General features: G+C 33.4%; 1 protein-coding gene across 12 annotated transcripts in view; it reads left to right on the forward strand.

Moving 5' to 3' along the window:
- ZNF280D (zinc finger protein 280D) overlaps positions 1–13414 on the forward strand; it is a 125550-nt gene that overhangs the window by 22179 nt on the left and 89957 nt on the right. For all 12 annotated transcript variants that reach the window (XR_013827367.1, XR_013827368.1, XR_013827369.1 and 9 more), the window contains 4 exons: positions 1909–2055; positions 4432–4497; positions 4598–4737; positions 12554–12671. Coding sequence is in view for 2 of the 12 variants with exons in the window: in XM_079915171.1 (XP_079771297.1) it covers positions 1920–2055; positions 4432–4497; positions 4598–4737; positions 12554–12671 (460 nt within the window). In the remaining 10 variants the exon portion in view is untranslated. The remainder of the gene's footprint in view (positions 1–1908; positions 2056–4431; positions 4498–4597; positions 4738–12553; positions 12672–13414) is intronic.

The following is a 13414-nucleotide window of genomic DNA, read 5'->3' on the forward strand; positions in this document are numbered from 1 at the left end:
GTGACCATATAAATACTGTTCACTGACAAGCATGGTAATATGCTATTAATATGCCATTATATATAGAATAGCATATGAGAGGATACATTTCTTTTTATTTTTTTTCTTTCTTCTGGTGTACCCAGCAATTAATACTTTTCATGTTTTTTAATTTGCTAACTTGTATTGAAGTCTATAGCTAAATCTTCTCACACTCTCAAGAGCCTCTCAATTCAGGTTTTTATACTGTAAAACTTGTCAGGTAGTCTAAAAGTTTATACTTTAATCATCTTTTCTTTGGCCTCCTAGAGACATTGCTCCTGAAGGTACTGTTCTCCTGAATTAGTCTGGACTGGTTGTTCTCTAGGCCTACTGAACTTATGTTGTTCTGGGACTTTGTATTGTGGTGAATGCCATGTTTTCTTCATCCTGTGTCTTCCTCTTTCTTGACTGAGTCTCATGTTTTGGTGGATTGTATAGTAGCTTCCTGAGAAAGGGTGCCTGGGAAGTAAATCTTGTGTGATGTTGCTGGTCCTTACTCTCACACTTGATGAAAAGTTTGAATTCTAAATTGAAAAATAATTCTGGTAAGAATTTTATAAGTATTACCTTACTGTCTTTTAGTTTCTGTTCTTATTACTCTTGATCTTTTCTATATGATCTGTTTCTGCCCCCCAACCCCTACAGATCTGAGGATATTCTCTTTATCTTTTTTGTTCTGAAATTTGGTAATTATATGTCTTGATATAACTTTTTTCTTGATTGTTGTACTGAGTATTAGTGGGATCTTTCAACCAAGAGATTTTTGTCTTCTGATCTAGGAAATTTTCTTACATTATTTCTTTGATAACCTACCCCCTGCTTTTTCTCTATTCTCGTTCTATAAATTTTATTAGGTGAGTGTTGTACTTTTGAAATTGATTTTCTAACAACCTTGTGTTCTCTGTTTTGTTTACATATATACTTGTGTGTGTGTACGTATGTATGTATATATAAATTTTTTTTTTCTCTCGTAGTTCCACCTTTGAGGACATTTTGTTTTTTTTAACTGAATTTAAAAATTTGGCTATCGTATTTTTAGTTCTATTTTTGTTTCTGAACATTACTTTTTATAACATCCTTTTTTGTCTCATATCTCTAAAAATGCTAATTATATTTTTTCTAGTATTTGTCTTGCTTTTTGCATTATCTCTTTTCCTTAGGACTCTTTATCTGTTTTATTGATTTTGGTCTGAAAGACAAGAGGTTTTCCGAAAATTTCTGGTGCTAATTGGTTGTCTATTACTGAGGCACTGAAATGTTTCCTAGGAGGTCTGTGCTTGGTCAGGACTTCTAGGGTGGTGATATTTACTGTATGTTCTTTGGTCTGTTTCTTCAGGTGGGAAATGTCTAATTTTCCCGGATTGGAATAAGCCTCACTTTGTTCTTTTATTTTAGCCTAGCACCTCATCCCTGCTTTGCTGTGTACCTGGCATTCCTGAATTTGATTCAGTTTTTCTGTCATATCTCCCACCTGTTGCCTCTTATTCTTAGTTTATCTGCCTTTTGTTAGTACATTTTTTTTTTTTGGATAATGGTTAGGTGCAATCTTTTTTTGAAGATATGATCATATTCTAGGCATATGACTGAAACTGACTTTGTTTCCAAATTTTCTGTCCACTGTAAAGAACTACTGTCAACTATCATCCATCTGTCTATCTATCTGTCTACCTATCTATCATCTCTTTATCTAAATCTTACTAGTTTATATCTTAGAGAGTGAGCTCTGGGTTTCTCATTGTTGATACCATGTACTAACTATAAATATGAATTCAGAAATTGCTATTAGGATTATTAAAGTAGATCTTAAATATCATACTATGTATTACAAAAAATGTATTTATTTTTCTTTTTGAAAATAAGGTTTGCTTCTCTCCTTTTGAAAATTAGATAAATCAAAAATGGCAGAACTCTTTATGGAATGTGAAGAAGAAGAGTTGGAACCATGGCAGAAGAAAGTAAAAGAGGTTGATGATGATGATGATGATGAGCCGATCTTTGTTGGAGAGATATCAAGTTCAAAACCAGCAATTTCAAGTGAGCATTTACTTTTAGTGAAGCCCAGTTTTGTAAGATACTGTTTCCAATAGAAAAACTTGTGAACTGTTTTATAGGTATTAAGTTCTTGTTCCTCTGTAGGGAGTTAGGGATGACAGATTGGGTGGGAGGTCAGTAAGAATTTCAGAGTCAGGGTTTTGATTGGGGACTTAAGGAAGGAGGTAAGAGGTTAAAATATCAGATGTGAGAAAAAGAAACGGACTAAGATTAGCTGGTGACACTGGAGGTCTTTTCATATTAGAAATCATAATTTTTAGTGGAGCCGGGTAAACCTATTTATATTTTTGTTCATTTTCTTTTTTCCTCTTTTAAACTGAGAAACAGAAGAGTTTAGAATATTTTGCTTAAAATGTCAGAATACACTAAATAAGTTTGGGTTAGTCTCAGGTAGGGGTTCTTACATCTAAGCAACTGCCTCATTACAGTGTCATCTATACATAGCTACAGAATATATAGGCAGTGAATGATTTCAGTTAGAGTAACTCGATTTGACATTGTTACAATGTTAAAGACAAACGACACTTGTTAAAACGTCCACTCAAAAATGTATGGAAGTACAGAGAAATAATGTACAAATTTCAGGAGAGAAAGAGAAAATAGATCCCTTCCCACTGCATTTACATGTTTATTTGCTTGTTTAAGTCAGGAGAATTTACGAAAGAATGTAACCAGCATACTAGTGTTTTCTTACCAAGTTAGTGCGTAGAAGTGTAATTAAGACACTACTTTTAAATTTTCTGAAGGCCTGGCTCTTCCTTCTGTTGCCTCTAAACTTGGAATGGCATTTTTAGTCAGTTTTATTAGAGGAAGAATAGCTTAACCAATTGAATTCTCAGTAGCATTTTTTTGTGGCAGATTGATAATAACTCCTAGAGGTTCTAAGTGGAGTGCCACTTCGATTATAAATTGAACTAGGCGTGATGGCATGCTTCTTGATGATAGTGGAACATAATTATATATTCTCTTAATTACTGTTTCTTGCCACTGTGATTATTTTATACTGGAATATTACCATATTGCAAAATAGTTACTCAAGTTCTCTTATTGAAAAGATGACAGTTAAGATTTAAGTTGAATTTATATTGATTGTAGATGACTGTTAACAGTATTCAACTGGAATAACATATATTAGTTTTAAAATAATTCTGTCAGAAGGGGATTGACCAGGAAGAATTTCTTTTGTGTACTCTTAAGATGCACAATTTAAATGATTTTATTGCTGTTTATGTATAAGCCATAAAATATTTTAACATATGGAGTATGAGCTAAATGTTTATATACAGTTGCCAGAAAGGAAGGTACGAACTTTTGTAGAATACAAACACCAAAAGGACTTTAGCAGTAGTTCTTTGATGGTTTGAGTAAATACTTAATCTTGAATTTCTGAATGAAAATGGGGTCAAGTTGCTTGAGCAGATTTTTCTCCTTTAAGACATCTCTAGTACTTAGGTATAGAGCACTGCATTGCCATTTTCAGAAAACAGTCCTACTTTTATATGGCCCTTTACTTTATAGAATTATTTTATGGGAGCTGGTTCCTTTCTACTACGAGGGGAAAAAAGGAAATTTATATGAGGTCTGGTGTTTGTGCTTTTACCTTTTTCTAACCAACAATTTCAGGCAATCCTTACTCTTCTAAATTTTAGTTTGATTACTGAAAAACCTGTAATTAGGAACTTTAAACTGCAATTAGGAACTTTAAACTGATCCTGAAAGTCATATTATGCTCTGACTTCTGGTATAGTGATAAATTTGAAGCCCCTTAAGTTGTAAGATATTCTGGTAAACTGTGTGTTCACTGCAGTCTGTATTCTCTGATAGTTTCCCTTTAGGACTCAGTAACGGTGCAGATAATCCAGTGAGATCCCTTATAATGATACTTCAGGGCTTATAAGGGTGTGAATTGGATATGGATGTTAGACAGGGTTTGATTTTGAGTAATAGGAACTTGAGTGTATGTATAGCCCTTTCATCACTCAAAGAAAGATATATACTTCAATTATAGTTGTATATGAATATATTTTTAGAAATTTTTTGCCAATTATATGACTATTTCTTTGCCATGCAGAAGGTTTGACTTTTATGTAGTCATATTTATCAATCTTTAACTTCTGGCTTTTGGATTTTGAGTTACAGTTAGAAAGATTGTTCTTATTTTATAAGATAATTAAGATGCATAATCTTATTTCTTTAGTAGATAAAGATATATACGTTTAAAATTAACTATATTCATAAGTCAGCGTTAACTTGTATTCTCCTTCTAAGAATCTGTTTGTTTTCAGTGTATGATTTCTATTATCTTAATATATATATCATTCAAACAATGAATTTTAAAATAAATGTAATCTTTTATAGATATTTTGAATAGAGTAAACCCCAGCTCATATTCAAGGGGAATAAAGAATGGTGCACTCAGCCGAGGTACAGTATTATTGTACTATTTTTGTTTTAAAGTGAAGTATTTTGACATCATTGATTATATAGAAATATATTCAATGTGTTGTATAATTTTAAAATACAGGTATTACTGCTGCATTCAAGCCTACAAGTCAACACTACACGAACCCAACATCAAATCCAGTGCCTGCCTCGCCAGTAAATTTTCATCCTGAATCTAGATCTTCAGATAGTTCTGTTATTGTTCAGCCTTTGTCTAAACCTGTAAGTGTTTCTGAAACTACACAGCCAGCTGAGGGATACATTGGATATTATTTATCAGTATCAACAATGCCTAGTTAAAATTCTGTACTACCATGGGTAATCATCTAATGGAATCATAATCAGCATCAGAAAATGTCACCTTCTCTATGATAGCTCAACTGGTACCCAAATAATAATTGCAGTAACAAACTACTCAGCCTGTTTTTAAATTAGGTAATATGCTTAAATTAAATAGGTACAGTATTGAAAACTGTGCTATCAAAACATGAATAAAAGTATAATTAGTAATGAATATTGCATAATGGCAAACTATTTCAGATTGTAAATTGGGCCAAATGTTCTTAGTTCTTAATTGGGAAAATTGCTAAGAGGCTACTGGAGCTTTTTATTCTGAAAACATCCCGTCATAGTTTAGTTAGTTTAAATAACTCTTAACAAAAACTAATAGTTAATATTTATTGAGTTGTTAATATGTGCAAGGCTTTGTGCTAAATGCTGTACATGAATTAATCTCATTTAATTCTTAAATGTTCCTATGAAGTAGGCACTATTATTTTTCTCTGTTTTATAGTTGAGGAAACTGAGGCTCACAGTGAATTTAAATAATTAAATATTAAATTTAATAATTTAAATAATTCACTCAGGGTCACACAGCTGGCAAATGATAGATCTGGGATTTCAATCCAGACTAATCCGTAGTTTATTTGTATTTGTATATACATGCATGTGTATTGTACGTAAATGTATACTTCTAAAAAAAATGGAAGCATTGCCTTAGTGTGAAAGTTTTCAAAGTGTAGTCTTCAGTCCCCTGGGGTTCCTGTAAGACTCTTTTATAGGTTTTGGATCAACAGTATTGTCACAATAACACAAAGACACTATTTGCTTTTTTCACTGTGTTGACATTTGCACTGATGATGCAAAAGCAGTGGTGGGTAAACTGCTGGTTCCTTAGTATGAATAGTAGTTTTTGTATTAGTCACCACCCTGCACTCACAATAAAAATTATTCCAGTCATACTCCGTTCCCTTGATGAAGAATTAAAACGTTATTAATTTTATTAACTCTCTACCCTTGAATACCTGTGTCTTTTAAAATATTTTGTGTGATGAAATGGGTGGTGTGCATAAAGTATTACTGTGTCTGAGGTGTGATGATTATCTTGAGGAAAAGCACTAGTGTGATTAAATTGTGAGCTAAACTACCCAGAAGACCATTTTTAACTTGAAAGGATGACTGACAAACCATGGTTTATACTACTATTAACTTAATGGTTTAAAAACACCTACTTTTATTATCTCACAGATTTTGTGGGTCAGGAGTCAGGTCATATCTTCATAGTCCCTCAAGGCTTCATTCAGGGTGTGGGCTCTGAGCTTGCAGTCTCATCTGAAGCTCAACTCAGGAAGTATCTGCTTCCAAGTTCTCATGCTTATTGGTACCATTCGGTTTCTTAAGGGTTGTCAGATTGAGAGTCTCAGAATTTTAGTGGCTTTTGGCTGGCTCCTTGCCAGGTGGGTCTTTCCAACATGGCTTCTTACTTCCTCAAAGTACACAAGGAAGAGAGAATCCTTAGCAGGATGGCATTACAGCCTTATGTAATGTAATCACATACAAAAAATCATGTACATTCTGTCACTTTTGCTATATTCTGTCAGAAACAAGTCACGTGTCTTGCACACACTCCAAGAGAGGGAATCACACAGGACATGAATACCAGGGCGTGGGGATCATGGAAGCTACTTTAAAGTCTGCCACACATGAGTTTTTCAGTCTTTGCTGTTTGGTAGACAGTTCCTCAAAATTGAACAAAGTGCACCTGCCACTTCAAGGAAAACAACTGGTGGTATTTCTTGCCACCGATGAAATTTGAGCTATTAAGCAAAGTTAGAATTTTGAACAACTTGAACCTGCCATCATGATCTTGACAGCTTCCCAGTACGTAAAATCTTTTCTGGTGGGTGGCGGTATTAATAAATATGATTTTTTGATATTGTGTAATTTTTCAACGTTTGGAAGATGTGCGTAATTCAAAGAAATCAATATTTTCTAAATAACTAATGTATGATGTAATAAAATCATGCATGGATAAAATTCATTCAAAGTGCAAGATAAGGCTAATAGATTTTAATGTAACAAAGTTCAAAAAACTCAGTGATAAGGAGCGAGATTTCACATTGCAACAAACCTTTAAGAGAATACCAACTGTCTGGCTTCCCTGATGGCGCAGTGGTTGAGAGTTCACCTGCTGATGCAGGGGACATGGGTTCGTGCCCCGGTCCGGGAAGATCCCACATGCCGCGGAGCGGCTGGGACCGTGAGCCATGGCCGCTGAGCCTGCGCGTCCACAACGGGAGAGGCCACAACAGTGAGAGGCCCGTGTACCACAAAAAAAAAAAAAAAAAAAAGAAAGAAAATACCAACTGTTGAGTTTTGGTATTGTATATTCTTCAACCGAAACAACATATTTTAACAGAATGAAAGCCAAAGCAGGTATGAGAGTATAGCAGTTTTTGATTAATCTAGACATTAAAGAGATTTGCAGAAATGTAAAACAGTGCCACTATTTTCACTGATTTTTTGTGTTTGCTAGATAAGCCATTTTTTACAAAATGTTATTTATGTTAATCTGTAATGGATTTATTATTGTTTAAAATGAAATTAATAAATATTTTTAAAATTTCTCTGTTTTAATCTCTAATATGGTAAATATCAGTAGATATAACCTACCTAAATAAAAATTCTTTTGGGTCCTCAGTAATTTTTCAATGTGTAGAGGGGTTCTGAAACCAAGGAGTTAGAGTACTAAAACAAAAAGTTACCCAAAATGTGAAGATTCTTTGCTACTGGAATTGAATTAACTCAGTGGATTTTTTCATGCTTCATAAGCTATTTGGCATTGGCCTTACAGAAATAGTAAATTTCCCCTAAAATGTTTGTTCTTTTTACAATAAGTGAAACAACTACCAAAGCACCTATAAATTTTCTTGCAAATATTCAATTTCAAAACCAGAATTGAATCCAGATATTTTTGGTATGACTAATCCATTTTTCCTTCACTTTATATCATATTACTGTAAGGTAATGTACATATTTGTTACCACTAAAAATTGATATTTGAGGTGTATCTTTCATAGAAGACTTATTAAATTTAATTTTATTTACATGAAAAGAAAAATCTATGGCGAAATAAACTCTGCCCCCACTTATATTTTGAAGAGGTCACATATCATAAAAAATAAGAGTATCTTTGGGCAAATACCATGCCCCCCCCAAATCTTTTCTGTAGTTTTAGCATTTTGAAATAATAATATTGATATGAGCCCTGGACTAGTAGTTTAAATAACTTAAGATTGAAGCAAGAGACTTGAATGCTGATTCTGCCTTGTTCTTAACTAAAGCATTGGCAAAACCTCTCTGAGCCTCATTTTCTTCATTTCTAAAATGAGAGATAATTTTACCCAGACTGCTGATTCTCAATCTTGGATCCTAAGATGGTAAGCTACCCAAAATGTAAAGATTCTTTGTTATTAGTGGAATCAAATTAACTTGGTAGGTTTCTCATGCGTATTGTAAGCTGTTTGGCATTTGGAAGGATAGAAAACCGGAAAAAGAAACTTTATTATTTAATTCAGTTTGATAGATAAAAATCTTTCCAACATTGGACCCAGGGAGAAAAAAAATAAAATGAGGGGTGATATCTTTGGTGTTATAAAAGTTAGAAACTAGAGCTTTTTCTAACTCAAAATGTTTTACTTCTGTGGGCATAGTTTTTAAATCAAAACACCTCAATTGATAGTTCCAGATCTTGGGGAGTTTTTAAAAGGCGAAATTTTGTCAGTTGGTCTGGGTGGATGGGTCTTGGAAGTAATACATTTTAAAAAGCTCTCGAGGTGATTCTAATGTGCACAGATAAGAATGACATATATTCTGGAATGAATTGAGGACGCTATGTAAGGAAATTATTTACTGTGAATTTTGGAAGCCACTGCTTTTAATTATAGTTTTTCATTTTATGTCATGTTTTGTATATATGTGTATATTTACTTTCTCATGTGTAACATCTCTATACTTCAGTGTCTCTTTCAAATCTGTTTCAGGTAGTGGGGATATATTTTTATCATTTAAAAAGTCAGTGTGATACAGCTTAAGGGCATAGGCTTTGTAATTAGACCCAACTTCTAATTACAGCTCCATCAATAATAAGTGGGACTGTATTGGGAACCTTGCATAACCACACCTAACCTTAGTTTACCTACTTATAAAATGGGGTATAAGGTCTTTGTGACAACTACTTGATTTAATACATGCAGTGAACCGTGAAGTGCAAGTATATTTAAAATATGACTGTGGCTTGTGTTTTAGGTGTGAAGGGTGAATAACTTCAAGTTCAGAAGTGACTTGCCCAAGGTTTTGTAGCTAAATAAATGTGCGGATTTTCTGGATCCCTGTCTAGCACCCATTCTGCCCTTACTGTTGTGTTTGATATCTTTCTGAACAGTTTTAGGAGACTTTAAAAATTCCATGTTGGATAATTATTTTAACCAGTTACTGTTTTTTTTGTTGTTTTTAAAATTTATTTTTGGCTGCATTGGGTCTTCCCTGCTGCGCACAGGCGTTCTGTAGTTGTGGCGAGTGGGGGCTACTCTTTGTTGCGGTGCGCAGGCTTCTCCTTGTGGTGGCTTCTCTGGTTGTGGAGCCACGGGCTCTAGGCACACAGGCTTCAGTGATTGCAGCACGCAGGCTCAGTAGTTGTGGCTCATGGGCTTAGTTGCTTCGCCAACATGTGGGGTATTCCCAGACCAGGGATCGAACCCATGTCCCCTGCATTGGCAGGTGGATTCTCATCCACTGCACCACTCAGGAAGTCTACCAGGTATTGTTGAATAATGTGTGCCTGCTCCCTGAAACTGTGGTGCTTACATTAGCCAGAGTTATTTCCTAGGAAAGTGTTTAACAGTATTAACTTTGTACTTCTGTTAAAGAACTGTTTTAGAAAATGTAGGTGAATATTATCCATTTTTTTAAGTGTAAATATTTGAAGAAAATATCTTGAAGCAAGATTGTGCTTGGTTACAATTAAGTTAGATGGCATCACAGATTTTTTTTTTTTAAATGTTGCACGTTAAGGCTCAAATGCAAATATCTGTCTGTTAGGCTTCAAATTCTTTGAGTGGCTTGGGTTACTTCGATACCCATTTCCATAACAACTTCTTTTTTTTTTAAAACAGCAACAATCATTTATTTAGTCACAGATCTGCAATGCATGCAGGGTGTGGTGAGGAAGGCTTATGTCTTTTTAAATTAAGAAAAAATTTTTTATTGAGGTGTAGTTGACATACAGCATATTTGTTTCAGATGTACAGCATAATGATTCAATATTTGTATATATTGTGAAATGATCACCACAGTAAGTCTAGTTAAAGTCCGTCACCATACGTCGTTACAGAATTTTTTTCTTGTGATGAGAAATTTTAAGATCTCTCTTAGTAACTTTCACATATGCAGTACAGCATTATTAACTTTAGTCACCATGCTGAACTTCACATCCCCATAATTTATTTATTTTATAACTGGAAGCTTATTCACTTTGACTCCCTTCACCCATATTTTGTTTCTATAACTTCCCATGGACAAACTGATGTCAATAGAAAAGTTAGTAGTAAACCAAAATTCTTAAAACTTATTTGTCCCTTAATTTATAAGCACAAAATAAGCAAAACCTTCCTGTTTGTATTTTGAAATAATATGTATTTTGTTGGGAAAGTTTAGAAAGAGAGAAGTGTACATACTGTATTTTGATTTTTTCCCCCCTTCAAACAGTGTAGATTATATCAGTCAGAACCAAACTATATACACAGATGCGTATTTCTCTTTTTTCACTGAACATTCTACTAGGAATGTGTCACTGGATATTTCTCAAAAACATATTAGTGGTTGCATGGTAATCTTTTAATTTATTTAACCATTTTTCCATTGTTGGACATAAAGATTTTAATTTTTTGCTGTTAAAAATAATTCTCCAATAAACAGTTTCACTTCCTTACTATAAATTTTTAAAGTGGAATCGTTGGATGAAAGGATGTGAACTAATATAAAGCCTGTGATAGCTGCTGCCACAATTTTCATGTGGAAAAGTTATACCTAAATATAGCTTCTATTTTGCCAGTAGTATATGTTATCATTATTTTTTAATTGATAAATTTTAATTTTATTTCAAACGAATTTTAGACTTACAGGAAATATAATACAATATCCCTAATGCTGACATTTTACTTATCAAAACTAAATTGCAGACCTTATTTGAATTTTACCAGTTTTTCCATTAATGTCATTTTTCGTTCCCAGCATCCTATTTAGGATCACACCTTAACAGTTTGTTGTTTCTTCTTAGTCTCCTCATATTTTTCTACAGTTACTTACTCTTTGTCTATTATGACCTTGATACTTTCAAGAGAAGTGGCAATTATTTTGTGTTATGTAATTGCCATTGTCTTTACTTGCATTTCTTTGACTAGTAAGTTGGGAAAAAAGTTTTTTGTATGTATTGGTCATTTGTTTTTTGCTTTTGAAGTGCCTCAGTTTATGCCCTTTGCCCGTTTTTCTCTTAAAGTGACTTTTTCCCTTTTGATCTTTAAGTCTTGTTAAATCTTAGAGCTTTTGCTTGTTATATATTATGACTCATAGAATGGTCCAAAATCACTCTAATGAGAGCTCACTCTGTACAATGATGGTCTTTTGTAAATAGAATTGGGTTCTATTTTTGTGTATGTGTATCAGTATATTTAATATATAATAGTTTTGGAATACATATATATCCCTAAATTATATTGACCACATTTTATGATTATTTATATTAATATATGTGTGTGCTAACATATAAATTTATACTGTCTTATATTTGACTATATTATGATTCATTTCATACTTTTCACTCTTGATATCTTCCTGTTAACTGGGACCACACTTTCTCCTGATGGAAGGTCTGAAACTTTCCTTGAGCTCCAAGCACTTCAGGAATGGAGCAGGTGTCCCAGATCAGTCCTATAAACAGCTTCCATTCTAAACCCTGTGTGCCTAGCTTTCTTGTTTGTTCATCCTGCTGACCTGGCAGTTTTGTATTTGCCCTAAGAGGTGGGAGATTGCCTGGCCCAGCATGGCTTTCCGTAGGGTGCTGGGAAGAGGGGGGACCCATTAGTTTTCTTTCTTAGACTTGGCTTATAAATTTTGCCAGTAAAGACGATCCCAAAACTCATATCATGTGATGTGTTCATCTTTAACCCTGATGCACCATACTGCAGATTAATTCCCAGTATGTTTGCCCTGATATTTTTATCTGTGGGGTTTATAGAGGTATAGAAGCTTCTAAAATTGTACGTATGTCAGAATATTTACATATTTTTTTCCTTGCTTTTACCCAAAGATTTTGGTAAGTTCTATTATTTGCTCTTTGATAGGAATCCTGCATTTTTAGTGACTCTCTGAAGTGTATCAGTCTTACTGATTTAAAATGGGTTTGTATGTTTCTTTTACCTTGAAAAAAAATCAGGCTAGAATTTTCCCCCCATTTTAATTGACTAGTCAGGAACAAGCCAGCTCTAAGTAATAGCTTGCTTTCAGTTTTAGTAGATGATAATTTTGGCATAATAGTAATAATTGCTTTTGTGTTTTATAACTTATTAGTAATGGAGTCATCAAAGGTTATCCTTATAATATTGGCATACAGTTAAATTTACCTTTATAAAAGCTTATGAAACAAAATAATTATAATTATGTTGAATATATGTAATGTTCTTCCTTTGAAATATTTTAACAGGGTTATATAACGAAGTCATCACGAGTTGTTTCTAATAATTCTTCAGAGTTACTGTTTGACTTGACCCAAGATACAGGATTACCACTTTACCAAGGAGGACCAACACTTTCTATAGCAGGTTGGTTTCAGCACTTTTTCAAAAAATTAGAAAAAGAAACTTGATGAATATGCATATGGAATTGACTTTCTGTTTTGAAGTCCATGCCTTCAAGTTAAGTTTTTCACATATTGTAAGGTGTAATGGCGCTAGTAGTTCTCGAATGCCTTTTTAGGTAGTTTTAAATGAAATCTTATTTACTAATAGAATATTTTATTTCTTCCTGTTAATTAAGTAGGCTAACCAACTTTGACCTTGTTCGCACTTGGCATTAAACATGGCCTGAAAAAATCTTTATTTTTTTATTTTAATTTTATTGGAGCAGAGTTGATTTACAATGTTGTGTTAGTTTCAGGTGTACAACAAAGTGATGTTATACATATACATATATTCATTCTTTTTTAGATTCTTTTCTCATATAGGTTATCATAGAATACTGAGTAGAGTTCCCTGTGCTATACAGTAGGTCCTTTTTGGTTATCTATCTGATATATAATAGTGTGTGTATGTTCATCCCAAGATCCTGATTTATCCCTCCCCACCACGTTTCCCTTTTGGTAACCATAAGTTTGTTTTTGATATCTGTAAGTCTGTTTCTGTTTTGTAAATAAGTTCATTTGTATCATTTTTTAAAATTAGATTCCACATATGAATGATATCATATGATATTTGTTTTTGTCTGACTTACTTCACTTAGTATGATAATCTCTAGGTCCATCCATGTTGCTGCAAATGGCATTATTTCGTTCTTTTTATGGCTGAGT

This window comes from Stenella coeruleoalba (genome assembly GCF_951394435.1).
Source record: "Stenella coeruleoalba genome assembly, chromosome: 2".
In the NCBI taxonomy this organism is placed as follows: domain Eukaryota; kingdom Metazoa; phylum Chordata; class Mammalia; order Artiodactyla; family Delphinidae; genus Stenella; species Stenella coeruleoalba.